Source organism: Chanodichthys erythropterus, chromosome 10 (genome assembly GCF_024489055.1).
Source record: "Chanodichthys erythropterus isolate Z2021 chromosome 10, ASM2448905v1, whole genome shotgun sequence".
NCBI classification, from domain to species: domain Eukaryota; kingdom Metazoa; phylum Chordata; class Actinopteri; order Cypriniformes; family Xenocyprididae; genus Chanodichthys; species Chanodichthys erythropterus.
This window is the reverse complement of record NC_090230.1, coordinates 4,546,771-4,574,177: the sequence shown is the minus strand read 5'-3', so window position 1 is coordinate 4,574,177 and position 27,407 is coordinate 4,546,771. Positions and strand designations below refer to the sequence as shown.

The following is a 27,407-nucleotide window of genomic DNA, read 5'->3' as shown; positions in this document are numbered from 1 at the left end:
ACTTTGTTTTGTTATTGTTCTTGTTTCGTCTTTCAACTATTAAAGGGTTAGTTCACCCAAAAATGAAAATTTTGTCATCATTTACTCATCCTCAACTGTCAACTGTTTGATTACCAACATTCTTCAAAACATTGCCTTTTGTGTTCAGCAGAAGCAAGAAATTCATACAGGTTTGGAACAACTTGAGGGTGTCAGTTTTCATTTTTGGGTGAACTAACCTTTTAAAGGTGCCCTAGAATCAAAAATTGAATTTACCTTGGCATAGTTGAATAACAAGAGTTCATGGAACTCTTACATGGAAAAGACATACAGTGAGTCTCAAACACCATTGTTTCCTCCTTCTTGTGTAAATCTCATTTGTTTAAAAGACCTCCAAAGGACAGGCGAATCTCAACATAACACCGACTGTTACGTAACAGTCGGGATCATTAATATGTACGCCCCCAATATTTGCATATGCCAGCTCATGTTCGAGGCATTACACAAGAGCTGCCAGTATTAACGTCTGGATCTGTGCACAGCTGAATCATCAGACTAGGTAAGAAAGCAAGAAAAATAGTGAAAATGGCAGATGGAGCAATAATAACTGACATGATCCATGATAACATGATATTTTTAGTGATATTGGTAAATTGTCTTTCTAAATGTTTCGTTAGCATGTTGCTATTGTACTGTTAAATGTGGTTAAAATTAACATTGTTTCTTACTGTATTCACGGAGACAAGAGCCGTTGCTATTTTCATTTTTAAACACTTGCAGTCTGTATAATTCATAAACATCTTCATTCTTTATAAGTCTCTCCAACAGTGTGTAATGTTAGCTTTAGCCATGAAGCACTATCAAACTCATTCAGAATCAAATGTAAACATCCAAATAAATACTATACTCACATGATCCAAAGCATGCATGCAGTATGCATGACGAACATTTTGTAAAGATCCATTTGAGGGTTATATTAGCTGTGTGAACTTTGTAAATGCACTGTATTATAGTCGAGAGCTCGGGGGGCAGGGAGCGTGCGATTTAAAGGGGCCGCAGCCTGAATCGATGCATATTTAATGATGCCCCAAAATAGGCAGTTAAAAATTAATTTAAAAAAATCTATGGGGTATTTTGAGCTGAAACTTCACAGACACATTCAGGGGACACATTAGACTTATATTACATCTTGTAAAAACTGGTTCTAGGGCACCTTTAGTAAGCAGTGAATCAGTTATGTTCATTTTTTCCCTATAATACTTATAATAGTAGATTACTCCAAACTACATAAAGATTTCATTTCGAGAATTTTTCTTCATCATAATGTTATCACCCTCTACATTTTTGACTTTATGCCCACCAAAACAATATCAAAATGAATTATTAATTTAGGAATTAAAAACATTGTCACCATGGAGGAGGTGTATTAAAGTCATTATGCATATGAATTGCATTTATAATGTATTTTTGTATAAATTAATAGATAGACAAAACAATGGCATAGGCTATTAGACCAACAGCAAACCTGTCAGTGAAGAGGTTAGCCAATCATAGCATAATCAATTTACATTAAAAACTCTTAAAAATATATAGAAGCAAAAACAGCTTGTTAAATTGTTATGCATACATTCTTACAATGTGCACCAAAAAAACTTAAGCGCTCATTTGAGTCGGATACATTTTTTATTCGATAAGAAAACAAGTGCATAAACTATGATGGAAACACATTTACCGAATAAACTCCTCGATGAGCATTAAACAAATCAAGTGAGTTTGCGCGATGGGATGGCATAACTGGACTAACAAGCGGGCCGTTCTTTTTGCATAGCATCTGAAATGCTGTTTTAGAAAGACTGGAAAATGAAAAATGAAATCACGTCTATTTTTGTTGCACATTACACATGGACATCAGGGACAATTTTTTGCTTGTCCTCACCAATAAATTGATGCACAAAGATAAGAATGAAGAACATATGGGAAACAGCCGTTAAATTTCAGTTCAAGCTCATGACTAAGAACTGGTTCTGGGAATGTGGTCCAGTCCTGGGGGTCGCGGCACACTGCTGACTCTACAAAAAAAAAATAATAAAATCCAACAGCCTCCTGTAACCCTCCACATGTTTACAGGATGAGACGTGGAATGTGATGCAATTAGCCATTCACCGACATTAAAGGAGCATTTGTGGAATATGACGAGAGCTGCACACACTTGGAGTGTTGCTCTGGAAATTTAAACATCAGGAGCATCTGATGAGTGTTTCAGGATACACCGTGGAGCCCTAATACAAACAGATCTTGTTTAACACAAGAAGCACAATAAACAATGTATGTGCAAACAATGAAATAAACCAAAAATACAGAGCTATTGTTTGGATTAAGCAAAACTTTTTCCCTTAGGAATGTTGAACTTTTGGATTAAACATGAACTAAATAAGGCTGAAGTCCTATTTATTAATGATTCAAAGATTCATTCTTGTGTATCAGAGGGTAGAAACCAGTACACAGTACCATCTGAGAAATACGCACATGTTTTTTTCATTAAATATCATCTGGGCGGCATTGTGGTGAAGGAGGAGAATGCTGAATACGGAACGGGGGGGAAGGGCCAGCGAATGTAACGTAAAGCACATGCACTTCTTGTAATCACTCTCATTCTCCTATCAAAACTAACAAAAACCACTCGCTCTCTGAAGAGCAGGCCAGAATTTACCACTCAACTTCTCACAGGCCTCAAAACCCCTCCGTTTATCTTCTACCCTAAAAAACTACAAAAATATAACCCATTTTATAAAAAATTATTGAACAATTACAATCTAGTTTCACGAAGAAATGCCTTTCCAACGTGGCATGTCATGTAGATGCTGTGATATAATACTGAGAATAAAATGTTTTGCATAACTGTAATGGAAATAAATTAAAACTTAATTGTCATGACAATGATGTCTTTATGCAAATAACTTGCTGCAAACACAAGCACAAGCAAGAAATTACTTCATGCAAAATATAACCGTGTACTATCTTTCACTATTTTTGGATGAAATATGACTGTTTTCACCCAAAAAAACAACTCAAACTCATGGAACGCTAGCATGTGGATCAAAAAAGCTTTATTTGTATTACTTTGAGAGATTACGTATAGTTTACGGAAACTTTCGCATATGCCATATGCATCATGAGCAGATAATTGCATTTGGTCAAACAAATTTCTCTGATGATGGAATTATGGTTTTGAAGAACAGCTTGTGAAAATCTTTAGCAGGGCATTGGAGAATCCTGTGTAAGCCTTGGCAAAACCCATGACCTGAATGGTTTACAGTAGAGGAGACAGCTGTTTCTTCTGCTTGATTGGGTTTGGGGTCGTTGGGTGGAAACTACATCAAGACAGCGGGTAAACAGTCAATTCATTTTCATTTGCACCATTTCAGATAGATGTATTCACATGCTCTCTCATGTACCACAGAATAAATAAATGCAAATGGTTTGGAACAACAAGAGTATCATTTTTTGCTTGAACTATCCCTTTAAGGCTTTTAAACAGAATATTATGGAGTCAACACACTTACAATGGATGTCTATGTTGCAAAACATTGATATTTACTATAACCTGATTACACGTTGGCTGGTCGATAGGTCGGTTGGTGTTTTAACGCCATTCCAGCTTCCTTGGCTATTTTCATGGTGAGAAACAAGTTCAAATAACAAAAGTGCAATTTAAAAACCTATATAAGTTTTATTTGCTTTGGATCAAAACTCTAAAATGGATTCAGGGTTGATTGTTACACAAGGTTTATTTGTTAACATTATATTAGTTAACATGAACTCACAATGAACAGCACTTTTAGTAATCTTAATTAATGTTAATCTCAAGATTTAGTAATACATGTTTTGAGATCAAAGTTGTATTATCTTAACATTCTGGTTTGAAATAATCAAAAATATAATTTGTGTATTGCGAATATGAATGAAAGTCTTACGGGTTTGGTTTGGTTTGGAATGACATGAGGGTGAGTAAATGACAGAATTTTCATTTTTGGGTCACAACACACAATGCTTCAACAAAATTATGAATTTTACATTTGTTATTTTAAAGCTTTGCCCCACAGACTTCCATTATAAGTGCAGTACTGTTTGCATTTACAAACTGAAACTCCTTTACATTGGTTCAGCTCTAAACTTCCCTGATATTTAGCACTAGATGCAGTTTGCACTTTAAAAATGAGCCAACTAATCTCATGGATATATGAGCACAACATTATCATAAAAGCCAGCCGGGCTCACATTTCTGAAACCGGCTCCAAGATAAACGCGTCTCCACTTTTTACGCCAAGACCTCTGCATTTCATCACTGCCATTCAGAGTGGCAGGAGGCGGCAGAGAGAGTGACTTTAAGGCATCTTAGAGGCTGTCGTTACAGAAGTTAATTAAGAAAGAGATCAAACAGGCACGCTGTCAGCTGCCCCCCTCTGATTCCATGTGGCCGGACGCCAAACACAGCGAATATTGAGAAGTTTAATCAGACTCAAAGCCAGTTCAGACATGCTTTGACATGGCCGCCCTCTGCTGAGTTTATCCAAGGTGATGGAGGTAACACTTCTCGCCAAAAATGGAGTTATTTCATAGTGTTGATGGGTTTACTTTCCTTCTAAAAAATGTGAAAAATAGTAATAATAAAGAATGAGTACAACTGGTAAAATCTTAATGGTCCAAGACTTCAATTTCTTTGTGCAATTTATAACTTTTAATTTACCATATCACAGTAACTTGCAAACAAAAGACAATGAGTGACATCACAAAAGGCTTCAACTCCTAAATGAGTGTGAACTTCCTGGAAAACGTGTGTGAACTCAACAATAGTGGTATTTAAAATTCAAAACATGCCTTGAGACACTATACTATGTCTCAGTGGCTAAATGTATGAAGGAGTAAAGCAGCTGTTGTGTCCATCAATGTGTCTCCTGTGGAGTTGAGCTCTTCTCTTTTACTTCATCAAACAAAATAGTTCTCAAAAAAATAACAACACACAAATTCAATCATAGACAACAGGTGGCAATGCCACAACTGGTAAAGGGGATTCATATTGACCTGACATGTACTTGAAGTATGCAGACGTCAAGCTTTAACAAGAATCATGTTAAATGGGGGTACATGGTTGGGTCCCATGAAAACAATGTCCATATTATATTTCACCTCCAACCCAAAAAAGGATTTTAGGATCATTAATGACAATACTTGTATTTCCGCCTTATTCTCTTTAATGCAAAAACATCTAATAATTTTCATAACGGTAATGGTAAAAAAATTAAATTAAATTAAATTGTAAAGTAAATTTGTTATGCATTTAGGCTAATTTATGCTGATGAATAGTGTGTCCAAAAAGGGTGATTTCATCTTTTTTTTTTTTTTTTTTAGTAATGAGAATGTAAGTGAACCTTGTCATGAAAAACTGAACTGTCTTAACTTAAATGCAAAATATAATTTAGTACTTTTTTCTTTTGATATTGGGTTGAAATATGACTAGGACATGGTCATTATTAGCTCCATGGTTTATTTTAGTACTTTATAAGTAGTTTGCTTTTAGAAGTTTACAGCAAATGGAAACAAAGAACTTCTGTACATATGAGCAACTAAAAAAAATGCCTTCAATATAAACTACAGATTTTACACAACAACAAGAGTCTTACAAATATTTTTGAATAAATATCTCTTCGCATAAAGATCTGAGTTTGGTTAAATCCTTATTCAAGATGATTCTGTACAATGTTTATACAAACTACTGGACTACAAAATTACAAAACAGTTTTAAGGACTCAAGTCCTCTCATTCATAATTTATGAGACATTGTTTTCCCTTTTCTCCAGTTGGAGTGACGTTTAAAAAGACCATGAAGTAAATGATTATGATAATATGATCAAGACTACAAAACAAATGAGAATTTTAAATATTTTACGGAAAAACAACTAATCAAATAGATTTCAGCGAAACACAACAACTGAGACAGACCTACAACATAATTGAATATACAAATAGCCATGATGACAACAGAATCACACCTTTATGTGGCATAGTGGGGGATATTTCTTTCCCAGACTGTCTGTGATTAGCATAAGAAAGACAGGAGATGGACCCCCTTCGTCCCCGAGATCAAGCAGAGCCCTCAAGTACCTGTGAAATGTTTCTACCCTCCACCCTTTTATCTTTCAAGTCTTCATGCAAATGCTTCAATGGGCCCGAGGCAGTTCCTCGCTCCAACAATGACCAGAGCCATCTCTATCACAGTCGAAATATGCTATAGATTCCTATCAGAATTTCGGTTATAATTAAAGAATCCTAATGGGAATCTCTACAGGAAATTCCCCATTTTAGAAAATGTCTACAAGTCTAACATAACATATTACAAAGTGGACCTTTTAGAAAGGCAATTCCCAATAAGACAAATGTCCCTTTAAGACACCAAAAGGGCTTTTGAGAAATCCTTTAGGATTTTCAAACTCTAGTTCTGTCTAGAAGCACAACATTATTCCATATGCAATCAAAAAAGAGCAACAAATAGAACTTTCAGTTTATCCAGTAGGAACTTGATTATGATAGAAGCTCCAGAAGAAATCCTTTGAACAATCAAGCATTTCCTCTTGTTTTTTCATGAAAGACATGAACAATCCTTTGGCCATGTCCCATGGGTTCAATTAATCAAACAGAAAACTCTTTCAGCTATGGGTCACTCCACAGAACATCATGTACCACTTTTTATGGTCCCCAGAAGAGAAGCTTCAGGTCTAACATCTTCCACCTCCCCAAAACTCCCTCAAGATAAACTAAACGCTCCAGCCATGCATATTTCATTACAGGCCACACAGATGTGATTGTTCACTCCTGGAAGAAGTTGCAGAGGAACGTATGCTATTGCTAAGTCAAGTAAAAGTTAACATCTCACACATCAGCTTTTTTTATAGACATTGTACTTCAACTTATTTTTTTCTCATTTACCGCTTTTTTCTCTCTCTGGAATGTCATTTACTTCTACATGATGTATTTCTGAGCATTTTGCAACTAAACTTTTACTTGACTTTACTGAAGCAAAGTCTAATTAAAATTCAAGAAGTCCAAGTTGATGCAATTGATATTCAGCTCATGTTGTACCTAAATGATACAGACGTGCTTCATGAAGTTCACTACAAGTATGCACAGCATGCATCATATCTAGTATAGATGATAAGACAAGACCAATTTCTCCTTTCTTGCTCTCCTTTTACAGACTATTATGCAAATGTTATTTTACAGGCCTCTTGAGCCCTTACTGTACTCGAGTTTCTGGAAAAGGGGGGTGGATTGATTCATTCATCTACAAGCACGAGTATTATTTAGTTCAGTGGATAACATATTGTAACGTTTTTCTAAGCTTTGAAATATCTGCAAATAGAAAGTATTTGTAAAACTCACGTCAAACTCAAATAAATCCAGATGTTTTAACGCAACTAAACTTCGCGTTGGCTTCATGCACATCTACGTCTAAAAACTATTAATACACTCGGAAAAGATGTTAAGTTCTGAACCATGCAAAACTACAACATGTAACGTTACTGTGTAGCAAAACCGCACGCAAGTAACCGCTCATGGAGGGATTGATGCTTTCTTACCTTCACTCATCAGAGTAAACGCTAGGAAAACAGCCTCGGTGTTTGTAAGTTTGCATTCGCGTCTTCTCGTCCATAAACCCATGGTTGAAGTCGATAAACGCGACGAGAATAAATTAAAGGCTCAAAAGTGTATGTATGTGGGTTGTTGTGTAAACGCTAAAATCCAGTTTTTTGTTCTTCCTCAAAGCGAGTCTTTCAGGAGCTCCTTAGGAACTCTTTAGTTTGGAGCTGTGGGTTTGGCTAGACGTGTCAAGCGCTCCATGCTGAATTCACCAAAAATCTCCTCGAAATGGAGACAAAGAGCCCCTCTAACCGTGTTTGAGCCAGTGCTGGGGGTTTGTATGAGAGCAGGAGTCGTGTTTCTCTCTCCAGTGGGAGTGGATGGGTGGGTGGGCTTTACCGGGCTGGAGGAAGGTAAGTGGAGACCAGTAACACCAGTGCTTTTAAGTTAGTTTCACTCGGTTCAAAAGATCTATTTTAATTTGTCTTATATTCAACATTACTTAAAATAGCTGCATAAGTAACACAGTTGGTTAAAAGAATTTCAACTGGTCTGGAAAATCATTTGTTCTTCACCGTGACTGCCCTCTATTGGCAGATGCACTGGTTTCCACTGGCAGCAGCAGACGTGCACTCTCTCACGCCTGTTTCACACATTATCCGTCTGCAGTGCGTATGCGTTGCGTATTTTTTTACGCACCCATGTTAACGTATTAGAGCGTTCACACTGCACGCGGTTGCGGTCCGTCATTGCGTTCCAGGAGCGGTGCGTCTGCAGCAGTGCAGCGATCGTTTACGTACCGAGTCTATTTTTGCTGTACTGCAAGTGCAGCACAGCAGATTGTGTGTGGGCAAAATGAACATGGATTGACCTGAAATTGTAAAAAAAAAAAAAGAAATTATGCACATTTAAACTACTTTGTATATTTAGTACATTACATAAAGGATTTTTTTTTTTTTTTTGATTTAACGCCATGCCAGCAACAAGCTATATTCATGCCAAAAGGAAACATTTCAATTGAACATGGATTGTTGGATACACAGTTCAGTTGTATCATTTCAAAACAATTTTATTTTTAAAAAAATGAACAGTGTTTACTTGCATAATGCGATCAGATATGTTTTTCCCCATCGTTGGAGGGAAACTCGCATCCCAGCAGGCAATGACGTGACTTGGGTAAAGTTGGTTTTATATTCACACATTCGGACATCCGTATTCAGTAGCCTTGTTAATCACACTACATTGGACATTCAGTGGACATTCACAAGTAAATATGCCATTAAAACAATACTTGACTATTTTGATCGACTGTGAAAAAATGTTGTAAGTTGACAATCGTTGGTTGTCAATATCATGTCGCTGCTTAAAATTCGCAAACATTTAATTTATTGCACATTTATTGGAAAGTCTGAATTTATCAGAAGTCCGAATGTGCGAATATAAAACCAACTTTACCCAAGTACGTGACAGGCGGACCTAAACCAACCTATTCAAAAACAAGGTGACATGGATGACACTCGTCTCATCGTTGAGGTGGAAAAACATAAAATTCTGTGTGACCCGCAGAATGTATTGTATAAATATTTGAATGCGAAGGAAAAGGCTTGGGAAGCAGTTTCGTTGACTGTTGGTGTCGACAGTAAGTTTTCAAATCTTTGTGTCATGTTTACGTGTACTAAACTACTCCAGCAACTGTCAATATATAAGCGTAATGAATATAACTTTACGCACTGCAAACGTGTGCTGTGTGAAAGCACAATGGCCGCTTCCTGCTTCAGCAACACATACGCACTGCATACGGACCGCACATGCACTGCAGACGGATTATGTGTGAAACAGGCGTCAGCCTCACATGCACACGCAGCTCTTGGTGACGTGACGTGCACTCTCTAATTGAACTGAAAATAAGTTGCATTCAGATCCCATTGGGCAGCCTATGTTGACAGATTGGAGGAAAGCATGATTGTTGCCCCATAAATATTTTATTCCCAACAAGACCAAGGAAGTCCAATCTTGCCCTGTACATTTGACAGTATCTAAATAAAGACATAACTTCTTATTCTTCTTTTTTTAAATTAAATAGGCCTACAGCAATTTTTCTTTGATAGCCGTGTGATAAAATTAAAATCACTTCTTTTAGAAGAGGAATAATGTCATTTATTTATTTATTTATTTATTTATTTATTTATTTGTTTGTTTGTTTTATTGTATTAATCAAAGAAACAGAAATGATAATGTACAAACACCTTCAGGGGAACATTAAAGAGCATCAACCGAAACATTCACATGCAAAAAAAAATAAATAAATAATACATACACAAAAAGGGTAAACAAGCAAAATAAACAAATAAAAAAAATGTTGGAGAATAGGAAGTTTATGGGTCAAAAAAAAACAAACCTTTGTGATATTTGGTGAAATTTAAAACATTGTTAAAGAGAAGTAACAGCAGTTTTCAGTTCCAGACATGGATGTAAATTAACACTGCATAGCCGCTGTCACTGTATAAATAACATACTCTTTATTAAAGGTGCCCTAGAATTAAAAATTGAATTTACCTTGGCATAGTTGAATAACAAGAGTTCAGTACATGGAAATGACATACAGTGAGTCTCAAACTCCATTGTTTCCTCCTTATATAAATCTCATTTGTTTAAAAGACCTCCGAAGAACAGGCGAATCTCAACACAACACCAACTGTTACGTAACAGTCGGGATCATTAATATGTATGACCCCAATATTTGCATATGCCAGCTCATGTTCGAGGCATTACACAAGGGCAGCCAGTATTAACGTCTGGATCTGTGCACAGCTGAATCATCAGACTAGGTAAACAAGCAAGGACAACAGCGAAAAATGGCAGATGGAGCAATAATAACTGACATGATCCATGATATCATGATATTTTTAGTGATATTTGTAAATTGTCTTTCTAAATGTTTCATTAGCATGTTGCTAATGTACTGTTAAATGTGGTTAAAGTTACCATCGTTTCTTACTGTATTCACGGAGACAAGAGCCGTCGTTATTTTCATTATTAAACACTTGCAGTCTGTATAATTCATAAACACAACTTCATTCTCTATAAATCTCTCCAACAGTGTAGCATTAGCCGTTAGCCACGGAGCACCATCAAACTCATTCAGAATCAAATGTAAACATCCAAATAAATACTATACTAATGCGATTAGACATGCTGCATGACGAACACTTTGTAAAGAGCCATTTTGAGGGTTATATTAGCTGTGTGAACTTTGTTTATGCTGTTTAAGGCAAGCGCGAGCTCCAGGGGCGGGGAGAACGAGAATTAAAGGGGCCGCAGCCTGAATCCGGTTGTGGACATGTCTCGCCATTTTTTTAGAGTATGGCCCTTTATCACATATAAAAGGGCAGAATTCCTTGTATAGGCACTTCTCCCTGATAAGCGTGCACACACACCTCACCCAGAGCAAGAGCACGCCCATCAACATGTTTCGTTCGGGACTCGGAAGCCGAGAGATTTTTCAACAATGGGTGCGTCTCAATCAGCTCCCTAGTTCAATAGTCACAGCACTGATCAGGGAGTCAGCCACATTAATTTTCACGATATACTGATTCACAACCTAGGGAGCTAGGGAGCTGATTGAGACGCAGCTCCTGTCACCAAAGGAGTGTTTTTGGTTGTGAGGGAAAGATTACCCTTTTCAGCTTCCCAAAGAACCCAGCGTTAAGAAAACAGTGGATGAAGTTTGTTTTTCCAGGGCAGCAATGGAGTTGTGCATGTATGTTTGTTTGTTCCTGGGATTTCGGTGATGAATGTTTTGTAAACAAGTCCCAGTTTGGCGCTGGATTTGCAGATCAAGGGTGGTGAGTAAAACTGCATCAGATGTCTGTGTTTTGTTGGCAATCAGCTCGCAAGTGCATAAAATGTAAACAACACAAACGTTTTTGTTCCCTTTTTATTTATAATGATGTTGCAGCTTGTAGACGATCTCTATGCAAAAGCTGCACTCGCTCGTGACTCTTTAGCTCTGCCCACGGCACTGACGGCAGACACGCCTCCAGGAGCACGGCTTTTTTCGGAAAGACTTGGTACAGCGTATCTATCTTTTATAAATATGATAAAACTTAAGACTTTTCAGAGATGTGAAGGATGCAATACTACTCTACAGGTACTCAAGATTAACATGAGATTGGCAGAAATTGTGTGTGATACCCCCCTTTAAGACCTAATGCACTGATCTAATATACAGATACACTGTCTTTATCTACTTTTTACATTCGAGACAAAGGGGAGTTTTTTTAAAAAAACTCTTTAGTGTGAATTTGTCTAATAAAGTGCAAGAAGACATGAAAGAGAGCTCAATTCAGTACTCGCACGCTGTTTGAGGTGAGTAGCGAATTGAGTTTCCGTTCATCTCTAAAAAATATTGGGTTAAATATGGACAAACCCAGGGATTGGGTTGTTTTCACCCAGCCATTTTTTTCAACCAATTTTGGATTTATTTTTTTAGCCAGCAATATAGTAATACAGTAAAAGGCATGTTTTTGCTCATCCCCAAATAGGGGCAAATTTGTGGGGTATTTTAAGCTGAAACTTGACCAGACCAGAGACTTATATTACATCATGTGAAAGAGGGAACAATAGGTGCCCTTTAACCCAACCTGCTGGGTTTGTGCGTATTTAACCCAACTTGGGTTGTTTTTAACCCAGCATTTGAGCTCTAAAAATTAATAAACTTTCATGACAATGCAGCGCTGGCCCATCAACTGTCCTGTGCGTTGCTCAAGTTTGTTCATGTTCAAGTTCTCCAAACATTGCATTGTTAGAATTCATAAAAATGTTACTGGCCAACTGGCAATAGACACCATTTCATATACTCGCCAACGCCAAATTTTACTCACATTTGGCGCTTGGCGAGTGTTAATTTTAGGCCCTGCAATTAAATATACTCAAACAATACACAAACAGACTAATTCATAGTTTGATAAATGAACAATAATAATAATTAAAATGATTTTAACAATACCATAATAAACATTTTTGCATGATACACAATGTTCACGTGTATGTATAATTCAAGAATAAAAGTATATATATATATATATATATATATATATATATATATATATATATATATATATATACTTTTATATATATATATATATATATATATATATATATTTTTTTTTTTTTTTTAGAAAATGATCAAACATTTCGCTAGATAAGACCTTTATTCCTCATTTGGGATCATGTAGAGCCCTTTGAAACTAGATTGACACTGCAATTTGGACGTTCAACCCGTTGTACCCTAGTGAAGTCCACTAGAAAAAATCCTGGAATGTTTTCCTCAAAAACCTTAATTTTTTTTTGACTGAAGAAAGAAAAACATAAACATCTTGGATGACATGGAAAATATCAGGAAATTTTAATTCTGAAGTGAACTAATCCTTTAAGTGTATGTCCTCAGATGGCAGATGATATGTGTAAATGTAAAGATAGTAGGAAGCAGAGGGTGCCGTTGCCCTCTCGAGCTCAACAGCGCCCCACATTTCCCCAATGTAAATCTGTGGTGAAAAATGGAAATGCAGTGTGCCATAATGAGAGCCGAGTGGAGTAGCGTACCAATTTGAAGTATAAATAATTTAGTTTAAAGATTCAATTCAATTAAATTCAATTCACATTTATTTGTGCAGCGCTTTTCATGATACATATAGTTTCAAAGCCCGTCCCGAGGTGAAACAGAAAATCAAATGGAGAATAATTAGCATAGCTGCTGTTCTTAACCCTTTGATGCACAAGCTATGAAAACCCCTTCTAATGCACAACATGGGTCAAAAATGACCCGTATTCATTTCCTATGTAATTTCAAACATGGTTGAGTGTTTCTTTGCTGAATCTTTAAAAGAAATGTATTTTATCATTCATTTATTCCAGGTATTCCTTAAATATCTTGTTTTTGATTGTCAAAAATCATTATGTTCATTTTTTCTTTCTTACTTTATTTTATTTGAACAGGGCAACATTTGTATTTTAAAACCTTTATTTTAATATGGAAACATGACACCTCATTCTACAATATTTCTATGATTAAATCGCTGACTCCTCACCCATCAGCCAATCACTGTGTGTTTACTCCATAGCAACGAGGTCCACCCCGCCCTTACTCTTAACTTAAGACTTCAGTCTATTCCTTAGTAAAAGTTGGTCTCAGCAGCTTTGTGAATAGGTTTTAAGAGAAAACTCTTAGCTAAGAACTTTTACTGCTATTTAGGAGAACTCTTAGTGGTAAGATAAAATGTTTTGTGAATACGGCCCCAGGTCTTTAACTGTCGAGGATGGACTAACAGTACATTCTTCTAAATGCAGATTGTAGTCTAAGAGATTCTGTGTGCAGATTTTTGGTACAATAAGTAATACCTCAGTCTTATCTGAATTGAATAGAAGAAAATTACTGGTCATCCAATATTTTTTATCTTTAACACACTCTGCCAATTTGGATAATTTAGAGATTTCATCTGGTTATGTTGAAATATATAACTGAGTATCATCAGCATAGCAGCGGAAACTAATTCCATGTTTTCTTATATCACCAAGTGGCAGCATATATATTGAAAACAACAGAGGGCCTAACACAGATCTTTGTGACACTCCATAGTTTACTGATGTTATCTTACATTTTTCCCTGTTTAAATATACAAAATGTCAACGGTCTGATAGGTACGACCTAAACCACCTTAATGCCTGTCCTTAAACACCAGTGTAATTTTGTAGTCGATCTAATAAGAGTATTTTATGATCTATAGTGTCGAACGCAGCACTGAGATCAAGTAACACTAGTATTGAAACACAGCCTTGGTCAGAAGCTAAAAGTAAGTCATTTGTAATTTTAACGAGCGAAGTTTCTGTTTCATTCTGTGTCATTTTTTTTTTTTTTTGTAAGAATGAGCACAATTGAGCCGACACCACTTTTTCTAGTATTTTAGACATAAATGGAAGATTTGAGATGGGTCTGTAATTTGCCAATTCATTTGGATCTAATTGTGGTTTCTTAATGAGAGGCTTAATAACTGCCAGCTTGAACAGTCTTGGGACATGACCTAGAGATAAAGATGAGTTAATAATATTGAGAAGAGGCTCTTCTGCTACAGGGAACAACTCTTTCAGTAGTTTAGTGGGTATTGGATCTAATAAACATGTTGTTGGTTTAGACGCAATGATACGTTTATTTAGCTCTTCCTGTCCTATAGTTGTAAAGCACAGCAACTGTTCATGAGGGGCGATAATTGAGGCTGGATCATAAAAGGTTGTACATTTACAATTGTATTTCTGATGCTATCGATTTTTTTCAGTGAAGAAATTCATTAAGTCATTACTACTAAACTGTACTGGAATATTCTCTTCTTGTGATGTTTTTTTATTTGTTAATCTAGGCACTGTACTAAACAAGAACGTTGGATTGTTTTGGTTATTTTCTATGAGTTGCCCTTTCATAAACATGCTTTTTTGGTGTTTTAGTTATCCAACACCTCCACAACAATTAAACACACCGTTTATTGTTTTTTATTTGAATACATTTATTCAACTTTTCAAAAGCAAGCTCTTGTTAATATGCCCAGTGCTCTCTATAAATAAAATGTATTAGTATTATAACAGACTTGAGATGGGAGAGTGCAAGTTTTAAAATACAAGGCAAGGCAAAATCCACATTAGTACCACCTAAGCCATTAATGATACAAAAGCAAGGAATCATGTTAAAGAATGTCAAAACAGTGCTTTAAAAAGTTAAAAAGACAACACGTTGCGCTGATGTTTCACATACGTTTGCACAACATTACATAAAACACAACAACGAAATACAATGATAAGTAAATGCAGTTACATCTTTGAGACCAAACAGTAATCAGATACAATACTGCTGCAAAGGGACATATGTTTTGCCAAAAACAAGGTGTAGCCAACCCACGCATGTAACCTTAGATCTAATCATGTGGTTTCATTTGTTTGATGAAGAAAAAATGGTGTTTAGATATATTACACTTGTAGACTCCACCTTAAGAGATTAACAAGCATACCCGTAAAAAACACAATGCCATACTATTATCCACCTTGTAGCACATGACTGATTTAAACTGCACTACTAATATCAAAGAAAGCAATAATTTGATTGGCCCATAAGATAAAAAAATGTAAAAGATTGCATTTTAGTGCTCTGACCGATGATTGTCTGGTAAATGGTTTGAGAGTCTGTTACACAAAGTAAAAAAAAAAAAAATTAAAATACTTAATTCAAAATATATGTTAAGTATTGAAACTTAATACCCAGCTGCAAATACATACAATAACTATTTTTCAAGCAACATGTATTGCAAACAAGAAGCTACAAAAGCCATTATTAAGGGATTTACAGTTCACAGTTTAGTTGTGCATGGTATGGTATTCGAGTCACTGCAGACAACGCCATTTTAGGGCACCATTTAAAACCTAGAAATGCTATTTTCTGGGATAAAATAAACAGAAACTGAAAATGAAAGTGAATTCAAGTAGTGTAAATCATTTAAATCAAGCAGAAAAGAGCAGAAGCGTATTGAATTGTCTTCACCCTGGCATTATTTTTAACATGAATAATACAAAGAAACATTTGTAATACCTGGGGTTGAAGTTTCACCCACTGATATCTCTTAGAAATTCCATGTGTTGACCCAGAAATCAACAGCAGGCTATATACAGTGATAATCTATATTTGTTATATCTATTGTGTAATAAACTGCAGTTTCTTTACTCGATGATTAAAAACAAATGTTTTCTGCATGACACTCACAACAATACAAAAGGATAAAAGGTTTTTTTGATTGTGACTAGCTCCACATCCTCATTACGAGACATTCAGCGACCCAAAACGTCTCTCTGCTTAAATGTGCTCCGAAATGTTCACGGGGCACGTCGAATGAACCAGATCTCATTCCTACGTTGGGGCACGCCAGGATTCTCGTAAACGGCTACCATGTAGCGGTCTCGGAGAACATCCCCCGAGTTGCCCAAAAGCTCCCAAAGCATGCTGATCTGACGAGAGACGGTCTCCTCTGTTGTGGTCCCGTAAAACACCCTAGAACGAAAGAAACTTTGAACTATAATCATTCTAGTATGTGCACACAGGTCTAAAGAACTGCTAATGAAAAAGAGGGTCTTGTTTGGGTGGTTGGTCGAGTACCTGGTTATGACTCGGATCGTGTCCCTGTCAACAATGCTGATATCAGGATCGGTTGGTTCGGGCGGTCTGGCCTGGAACTCAGCAGGCAGATAATACGCCGTCAACACGTCCTTCATGAAGTTAGTGCCATCATCTGCCATCGTGATCTCATTCACAACAGGCACTGACATGCCAAGGTACCGTCCTGGAGACAAAGAGCCTAAACTTAGCAAATTGGGCTAAACAAGGTAGGACTGAATGTTTTGTACAAAGCAATCATATTGCGATTATTTTGACAAAATTGCAACTGCATCTTCACATTCTATAGGAGTGGTCACACTAGAACCAAACTCTGACCTCTTTCAGCTGAAATAACAGTGAACTGAAAAGAAACCACTTTTACGTTCACACTGAATCTGGACTCAAATCTGTTTTTGGTCCACTTTAGTGATTTTGATTGAGCCAATTATGCAGTTTAAAAGGTATATATATAGTTAGTGAAATATAATGCGTTAAAATTATTAATGTTGATCAATGATGAATATGAAGCAGGGAAACAAATCACCGTGTGACGGAGTTAGAATGATTTAAAATTCAAGATATCTGGTCAAAAATGCCCCTGTATGAGTTGTCGTCTCATATTTGTGTCATATGATATAGTTAGGCCAGGGGTAGGCAAGTTCGGTCCTAGAGAGCCGCTGTCCTGCTGAGTTTAGCTCCAACCTTAATCAAACACACCTGAACAAGCTAATCAAGCTCTTCAGGATTACTAAGGCTATAGGCAGCTGAAGGGTTTTTTTCAGGGTTGGAGCTAAACTCTGCAGGACCACGGCTCTCTAGGACCGAACTTGCCTACCCCTGAGTTAGGCAATATCACACCAGTAACGAGCGCAATATCACACAAGTGCTGTTTTTGTCCCAAATAGCACGATTGCAAATTTGATACTGATTTTATACAAAAGTTCAATAAATCAGAAGTTAATATTGTGTTATATTTTAGACATAATATTGTCTGCTTTTGCTCAATTTTGCCAATGAAAATATTACCTATAAAGCCAGAGCAGAACGGTTGCGCATCTCCGAGCAAAACACAGCGGTGTTTCGTTTCTGAGCGAATCAATCGGGTGAATCAATGATTCAATAGCCCACTGATAAAGAGGGCCATTTACTTAATTCCTGAATTAATCAGCTGTTTGAACGAATTGAATGAATGAATGACTCATTCAATGACACACTCATTAAGACATTTACCGCCACCTACTGGCAGTTTTACATTCACTTGATTTGAAAAAAAAAAAAAAATTAATAAAAAAAACACTTATAATAATATAATAATAATTATTATTATTAAAAAAAAAAACATTAAAAGGATAGTTTACCCAAAAATGAAAATTCCGTCATTATTTACTCATCCTCATGTTCAATCAAATTAAATATTTCTTTCTAATGCTACTTTTTGTAATGTCTCTTTTTCTTTTGGGTTTCTCAGCCAAATTTGACATGCAATGAAATTGCAATTAATTCGATTAATTAATCACTACATCGTGTAATACATTTTTTTAAATGTTAATCATGTGTGTGTTAATGTGTGTGTGTATTTTATATATATATATATATATATATATATATATATATATATATATATATATATATATATATATATATATATATATATATATATATATATATATATATATTTTTTTTTTTTTTTTTTTTTTTTTTTATTATATTATATGACTATACATATTTGCATAATTTCTGCGGGCAATAAAGTCAGTGAAACTCACACAGAAGTCACTTTTATAACCAAGCTTTCTGTCTGTTGCAAAATCTGCGTATGGATCATCTTTCATCCTCAAGCTACACGCGAAATACACGGACCCTAGTGTATAGTTAAAAAGTGAAGTATTCTTTGGGCTTTAATGTGATTAGTTTCTCTTTTTAAGCCAAACACACATATTAACCACACCTGTGACTAATTGCTACCGTGACTAAAAAACTACCAACCCAAAATAGTTTCATGAGGCCCCTCAAGAATCCTAAAACTCACATAAATGTTCATTTTCGGCACCTTCTGGCTGTATCCTTCAGTAAAACGGAACTAGAGATGTTGGAGTGTATGTGTGTGTTCACCTGTTGAATTCTCCTTGCAGATGAAGCGCATGAGCTTCATAAATGCATTGGAGATGCTTTGCTCATACAGCATGTCTGCTTTTCTGACACATGCCCATTTTCCTGGAGGATACACTCTCTCCTCGTACAACACCTCACCAAGCTGCAACACACTGAAGTTCATCAACACAATTTCTCTTACATCTTTATGTAGAAATTATTAAATGACAAACAAACATGTAAATGATTCTTGAGTACTAGGAAAAGCAATCTTATATTTCTGCATTTCTGAGCTTACACTACCCTTCAAAAGCTTGAGGTCGGTATATATTATTTTTTAAATGGACTCACCACAGCTGTACTTATTTGATTAAAGTACAGTAAAAACAGTCTGTGAAATAGTGCTTACTATTTGAATTTTTTAAAATGTATTATTCAAAAAAGCTATTTTAAAATACATTTATGTAATATTTAAAATGTATTCCTGTGATCAAAGCTGAATTTTCGGTATCATAACTCTTCAGTGTCACATGATCCTTCAGAAATCATTCTAATATGCTGATTTGCTGCTCAAGAAACATTTCTGATTATTATCAATGTTGAAAACAACTATGCTACTTCATATTTTTGTGGAAAATGAAATACATTTTTTTCAGGATACTTTGATGAATAGACAGTTCAAAAGAACAGCATTTGAAATAAATCTCTGTAACATTTTAAATGTCTTTACTGTCACTTTTTAATCAATTTAAAACATCCTTGCTAAATAAAACTATTAATTTCCTTTAAAAAAACATCTAACACTTTTCAATAAGGTCACATTAATTAACATAAGTCAATGCATTGACGAACAATGAGCAATATACTTGTTACAGCATGTATTATGCCCGGTTAGCATTAGTTAATAAAAATACAACTAATCACTGTTAGTGCATTTTATTAAAAATATGAAATATTAGCAGCAGATACAATTTGATTTTAATAATGTATTAGTAAATGTTGAATTAACATTAACGGAGATTAATAAATGCTTTAGAAATATTTTTCATAGTTCAGTTAGTTCAGCATTTTCAGATAGTAAAACTAAGTGCACCAGCTGATTGTGTTAAAAATATATTTTGCATATCACACATGTATTTATTAAAAAGTTTTTAGTTTTTTTATTGAGTATTGGTTTTACAGGTAGTGAGTGTTAAGGCTAAGAGTGATAACTGTAAAGATAACTATATTAGCCTCCACACCAGCAAATGATATCATTCTGTTTATTCTACACACGCGCTGCAGTTTTGTTGTTTGCCGCTTTAAATGCTCGAGCTCTTTAAAGCAGGATGGATCCTGATTGGCTGTCAATGTTTTTATTATTTTTCAGCTGGAAAAAAGAACGTTCTGAAAGTGATTACGATGATATTGTTCCTCCATGTCGTTTTTTTTATAGTGGTGTTGTGAACTCTGCTATTTTACATTTAGAATGATTTTTAGAACTATATATTTATCATTATAGTTATTGTCCTTGGTGTAAACGAGCCTTTAATGTCAATTCTAATAAAATATAGAAAAAATAAATTGAAAATTGTACAATTATTTTAAAACATTTTAGTGATCATCTGCAGTGCTTCCCACAGGTTTGAAATATACTTGCGGTGGTAGCCGGGTGAAAAATCCTCCTATTACCCACAGCACAAAAATCAAACAAATAATGTGTGATTTTTAACATTATTTTTATTCATTTAATTTTAATTACATAGCATACTATTACATTTAATTACATACTAATAATATGCATTATTATGCATTGTAAATTATGCAAAATTACAGCATTTAAATGGTTATCCTTTTCCTATGTTGTCCTTGCTGTCATATTAGTGTCTCTCTCAGTGAATGGGACACAGATTTTACTAGTAAAATTTATATAATGAATAATTTGTGTGTCAAATAATGTTCTTAGTCTTTTCTTCCTGTGGGGGAGGCTACAATTTATTGTGTAACCAAAATACCAATAATGCCCAAAAGAAAAAGAAAAAAACGTAGCATGTGACTTTTAATTATAAACAAGCCCGAAATACACCAGGACTCTTATTTTGAAATGTATGTATTATTGCAGGCTGATCCTTGAGATTCTTACAACCGTATAAAACATTTTATATAAAGGCCATAAAGTAGACATTGTAATAATTCATCAACTTGAGTTCATTAGCAATCGCTTGGCATAAATCTGCGCTTTTCATTGATTGAGAATCACTTTGAAGCAGTCTCCCCCTTGTGACTTTGCAGCATGCAGCACCTGTGGGAATGTTAGCGGGAGTTCTGATGGAGTAAACAGTTCTGATGACGAGCAGGTACAGAACAACTAGTTAATCGATCGCGGATGGTTTCATTATCTTGGGCGGATATAAAATTATAAGAGGATAAAAATAATAAAAGCAAAAATGTGTCTCCAATATACTTGGGCGGCCGTTATTATACCTGGGCGGCCCGCCCAAGTAAAGTCTATGTGTGGGAAGCACTGATCTCAATTTCATTTCAAAGTGGAAATGTTGCTACTTTCCTAACCTACAATTGTGGGACATATTTTGTCCCATGTTTCAAGAACCAGTGATGTACAAACTAGCCTGACTGTGAACCGAAAATGGCTGAATTTACCTTCTCATGTCTCGAGACGGTGACAAAAGGCACTTGCTCTCGTTCTGAGGTCTGGTTCCTCCTCGTCATTTCCTCAATAGGTTCTCTCATCTCTATACAAAACCCAAAGTGAACTATATTAGATTCTCTTATGATTTCACAAAAGGAAACTGGTCTCAGATCATTTCTTCCTCTACTCAGTTTCCATGGAAATGTCTCGTGGGCTGTCGTCAGTGTGTTGTACCTCTTGGAACAGAAACATGATGTGTCCTTCCTACGGCCTGCCAATGGGCGTACATTCTGTCCTGCTCCTCATCATCCATTGGTTCAGAGTGGTCTGTGATATCATCATCCAACTGCTCATCATCCAGTCCATCAAGATCCTCAATAGAGATCAGAGCCATTGCCCAAAGTGGCACAGTGAGTGACTGCGAATCAGGAAGCTCTTAAGCCAGAAAACAAACACTCAATTAACAGTCAGTTATTTAAATGAACAACAGTTTAGTACTTTAACAGATTCTCTCATATGAAGCGTATGTAGCGGTATTCAATATTAAATCATCAATCTGCCAGTCTTGACTTGCTCTTGGTGTCCAATCCAGGCCTGGTGACTTAGCCTGGGATGTAGGACGCTCAGCAAAAATGCAATGTACAAAAACAGTTCTTGAACAATATATGCATTTGGTGATACACACAGATCTTTCCATCCATGAAATGCATCCTTTAAAAGAGAAATAAATTCAGAATTCAGAAGGAAAAAAGGCAGCACTGTTGGATATAAACTCGCAATTCTAAGAAAAAAATAAAAATAAAATAAATAAATAATAATAATAATAATAATAATAATTCACCCACTCACTAGTCTGTTCACATTGTTTCAGAACTGCACGCTCGAACTATTCCAACTCAAACTTTAATGGATTTTTTTTGTTGCTGTTGTTTTTTGAGTTGTCAGAAGCTTAAAGGTAGGGTAGGCAATTTCAGAGTGGCTAGCAATAGGTTGTTTGCACATGATGTCTCAGCAGCAGCGCGAATGAGTCTGGAGGGCAGGGAGTGATTTTTCTACATAGAAAACCTATCAAAAACTCAAAATTCGTATGTTTTGCGTCGTTTATGGTTGCTCAAATCGATAAAATCGAGAACCCAGAAGGTGTTTATATCGTTAACGTAACTTATACCGTTTTTATAACTTATGTTTTTTTAACTTTAAAAGTTGTCGCCTTTAATAGCGTTTAATAGCGTTTGGTGTTTTCACTTCAGTTTTGTACGTTTGTATTCCTTTCACAATGTTGATCTGGTTACCATGAGAACAGTGTCACGCGCTGCTGCTTCAGCCATCATAAGGTAGAAAATGTCCAAATAAATAAATGTTTAACAAGCTGACATAAGTCGATTCAACAACAAAGACAAAACTTTCAAAAACACTCAGCTATATGTGATTATTTTATTGAGGAATAGGGAGTGTGTTAAATCAGTGACATTATTAGATTTGATATACGGCGTCTTCTCCTCACCTCCTCAACCTGCTTCCCTTAGTGTGTTTATTACACATATAAAAAGGCAACAATTGTATAACACCGTCCAGTTTTTTCTTTGTACGATGATGTGAGCTCCTGTTGCAATTCTCAATTCAGCATAAATGCCCTACAATGGCAACATTTTTCACAATCGAGAATACTGCCCTAAAATCACTAGTAGAAAGACAGCACGATATAAACAAACCCAGACTAGAACTGAACGCGGCGTGACGGCAGCTTTACATTTTCTATATCTACCTCCTTCCTCGATGGCAGGAAAGTCTTTCAATTCAGTGGAAAAGTCGCCCCTCTTCATAACATAAGGATCACGTCCAACATATGTTGTGATTTTCTGTTTATAACTTTCTAATCCAGCACAGAAAGGATTTTTCTCCATCTCTTCCATTCTAATTTTCACTGCTTGCCCTCCACCGGTATTTTGCGCATCACCAGAACCACGTGATTGCAAACAACCTATAGCAAGCTAGCTTTGAAAGCATGAGATCCCACTCTCCCTTAAAAGGTGATAGAGAGGATTTTTTCGTCGACTGAGAATCCAAAGACTGTTATGCGTAAGAACAGCCCCCCTCCTTCACAGCTCATTTCAAAGGAACGCCTCCATAAAACTCATGCGTATTGAGTGTTGTGGAGTGTGGAAAGTTACTGGAGAGCGCAGCCGCGCTCGTCTCTCACAAGGAACGTCATGGCAGTGATTGACAAGCCAGAGGGCCAATCGTTTACGCAATGATTGCGTAAACGATTGGCTGATGTTTTTAAGGCCTACCTCATGCGCAGATGATGTATATTAATATTATTACTTTCAGTGCACCTAATAAATAGTCTTATCAGTTAGTAAAGACAGTTTCAAGTAATATTGCAAAAATGTATAAAACAAAACATCCTCTTTAGCACCTTTAAGAGTACTCTACAAAGCCACGCCTCCTTCAGAAGACATGAACACACAGCAGATTCTGCAAAGCGTCACAAGACGAGATACGGCATTAAATTACCTCATGTCTCAAAGCACATAACGTTACAATAATAATGAATGTAAACAACTTACAGAGCTCAGACTTGTACCACCTGATTGCAGCAGATTAATTTCGGCATTAATAGTGTTGACATAGAAACGCATTAGGGCTGCATCAACTATTCGATAAAATTGATAATAATCGATAATGAAAATCATCGACAATGATTCTCATTATCGATTAGTTGGGTCTGCCCACAGTGCATGGAAGACTTCCGCCAGTCGCATCAAATTACAGCACTGAACAATGCATTTATGGACAAAATGCATCTAAAAACAGTGGAGGGAACAGAATGAGCAGCTGCGGGAAATGTACATGATCAAAGCTGATCAAATCATGAGAATTTTTTTATTTTAAGCTTCAAGCTAATGCATTAGCATAATGGCTTGTCCTGTCAGGAACTTTGACAGATGCATGCGTTTCCTCAGCGAAAAACGTATTCTACATTTATATCCTTATCTGTAAATGTTACAAATTCACGTGAGCATTTCCATTTTGCATGAAGGCGCGTCCTGACAGTCTGTGTTAAACTTCAACCTTTACTGAATGAGCGCCGGCGCGCACACCCGCGTCAGACAGAAGGAACGTTGTAGAGAGGGAGCAAAAATATTCATTTCGCTGATATCTGTTGTTTAAAGTTAAATCTAGATTTAAAAACTCAACATGTCATTCAAGTATTTTATCAGAGCATACTGTAAAGGGATAACAACATGTAATTAATTTTAAATGTAAGATGTTTCTTATAGCCTATTTACAGGATACAGTAAGATGTGATTGTGTCCAGAGTGAACGTGTGTGTTCCTGCAAAACATTTATTTTGCCTGTTGGTTAACACTGAGTTTGTGTTTTTATTTATCATCTTTATTACTATCTTCATTTTTAATGTAGAGTAGAGATTAAAACTATATTCACATATACAGTGCTTAAAGTTATTCGACGTGTGACGGTACATGTACGGTTTGTGCCACAGGTCAGGGCAGCCTAAACTATCAGTACTGGTCCTTACTAAAATCATTTTTCATGTTTCTGTAATGGTTAATCTACCAGTAAGTGTAAGCTCTTTAGTTACAGCAGTATTTCTAAAGCTACAATATAATTATGGTTGTTATCCATGAATTTTTGATTTTACTGTTTTAAAAGAAATGCAGAAAAAAAGTAAAACACTTTATAGTTGTTTTTTCAGATGCCCAATTACCAAAATAATCGTGCAGCCCTAAAATGCATAAATCCGAGTTGTGAACAGCTCCTGGTAGAAAGTCACGGATTGCCATCTCATAATTACGGTTACGAGTCTTACGACATTGTGTGAACGTAGCGTATGCTCGTTGTTTTGATTCAGGAGGAACTGTAAAAGGTGGCTGCTGTTTGTTTACAATGCCCAGTGACTGCCTGTGTACAACTCTGCATAGTCTTATGGAATACACTGATGACGTGAGATGTCTGTCAGAGGTATGGAAATACATACATTGACAGGCAGTTGCATTCGCACCGAATGCAATGATTGGACAAACATTTTTTGGTCCCGAGACTTCCACAGAAGATATACAGTGTGTACATGTGTTTTAATGTTTACACCACTTCAATTAAAGGTGCTACAGAGGATGTTTTGTTTTAAACATTTTTGCAATATTACTTGAAACTGTCTTTACTAACTGATAAAAGAAGGTGCACTGAAAGTAATAATATTAATATACATCATCTGTGCATGAGGTAGGGCCTTAAAAACATCAGCCAATCATTTATGCGATCATCGCGTAAACGATTGGCCCTCTGGCTTGTCAATCACTGCCATGACGTTCCTTGCGCGAGACATGCGCGGCTGCGCGCTCCAGTAACTTTCCACACTCTACAGGCGCTGCATGCGATGTTTTTGTCAGGAGACAGGAGAAACAACTGCAGATTATGAGTTACCTGCGGTGAGTCCGACATAATGAATCCACTAACACGACACAGCGAATGCCGGTGGTAAACACTCGTGTTCCAATACTCGTGCACGAGTTTTGGGAGGCGTTCCCTCCTGTGAAGGAGGGGGGTTGTTCTTACACATGCACTCATTTCAAAAACTCTAACAGTCTTTGGTTTCTCAGTCGACGAAAAGATCCTCTGTAGCACATTTAATGATTGCTATCAGGATGTGAAGAGAGTTTCAACCAGTATAAAAAAAAAAGTAATTATAAAACAAATTGCTCACCCTACCTTTAATAGCGGTTACATTGAAGTCTTGCGACCATAGTGTAGTTCATTTACAGCCTGCTTTTTAAAATTCATATATCTAACATATCTGAGACAAAAAAAAAAAAAAACAAACAAAAAAAAAAACGGAGATGTAAACTCAAAATTGCGGGTTAAAAAACTCGGAATTGTGAGAAATAAGTTGCAACTGCCTTTTTAATTATGTGGTGGAAACAAGCTTCAATGGGAAACTTTAAACTAATGATATACAAAAAAAAGCAAATATCCATGAAACTGTCTACTAAAATCAACATACAACAACATCTGCATAGACATATAAATAATACTTTAACAATAGAAAGTTATTGTCTTTTGGACTTTTTTATAATATAAAAAGCATTTTCATGCTGTTGGCATGAAGCATGATCGGTGATAGGGCCATAAAGAAGTGCCAACTAGATTCCTATTGTTTTGACCCAATAATACAAGGATTCAGTGTGCTTTTTCAGCTCCCTAAGGATCAGAAATATATTTTACTGAACTCACACAGGTGTATTAGTGTAGTAGCAAAGCCTGTTTTAATAAAAACATTAGCAATCTCAAAGTTTATTATTTATTAGCATAAATACGAAATAGAAAGCAAGGCTCCTCAAAAGCTTCTTGATTATTCAGATTTTGCAAAGCCATCGGGACAAACGGCGGTACTAACGTTTCATTGTCCGTTCTTCATATAAACATAGATGATGTGAAAAGATTAGCGAATAAATGAGACTGATGTGCAACAGCGCGTGACTGCAGAAGGACGACAGACTGGTCAAGCAACAAAGGGTTTACACGCGACCTTCCCCAAACAATTACTGAATGCACTTTATTATAAATATTAAGAGCCCAGCTTGACCAGTACGTTAGGCGGAAATATAGAAAATATTTGAAAAAAATGAAATAAATGACGCCCAGTGCAAATATTACACACGACAAACACTTCCGATACATCAAACCGATCGTTTGTGCTGTAACCTAATATTTAACGCAATGTATTATAATGATAATAAGGAATGACCTACTTACCCAGCAGACACAACAAACGCACGACTGCTTAAAGCACTGGGGATTTTATAGCGTCTCACTGCGCATGTGCGGAGGAGTGTCCTATTATTCTCTGCTCCATATGTT

General features: G+C 36.1%; 2 protein-coding genes across 3 annotated transcripts in view; both read right to left on the bottom strand.

Annotated features, from left to right (window-relative positions):
• ptk7a (protein tyrosine kinase 7a) overlaps nt 1-7,920 on the bottom strand; it is a 37,005-nt gene extending 29,085 nt beyond the window's left edge. For both annotated transcript variants that reach the window (XM_067395860.1, XM_067395861.1), the window contains exon 1: nt 7,614-7,920. In XM_067395860.1, coding sequence (XP_067251961.1) covers nt 7,614-7,695 — 82 coding nt within the window. In that variant the 5' untranslated portion in view covers nt 7,696-7,920. The remainder of the gene's footprint in view (nt 1-7,613) is intronic.
• Nucleotides 7,921-15,198: 7,278 nt separating this feature from the next.
• soul4 (heme-binding protein soul4) lies at nt 15,199-27,337 on the bottom strand. Its single transcript, XM_067398516.1, has 6 exons — nt 27,303-27,337; nt 21,759-21,957; nt 21,536-21,627; nt 18,917-19,058; nt 16,805-16,988; nt 15,199-16,699 (listed from the first exon to the last, which is right to left on the bottom strand). Exons 2-6 carry the CDS (start codon nt 21,916-21,918, stop codon nt 16,525-16,527), a joined length of 753 nt encoding a protein of 250 aa, XP_067254617.1. The 5' UTR covers nt 21,919-21,957; nt 27,303-27,337; the 3' UTR covers nt 15,199-16,524.
• Between the last annotated feature and the right edge of the window lie 70 nt (nt 27,338-27,407).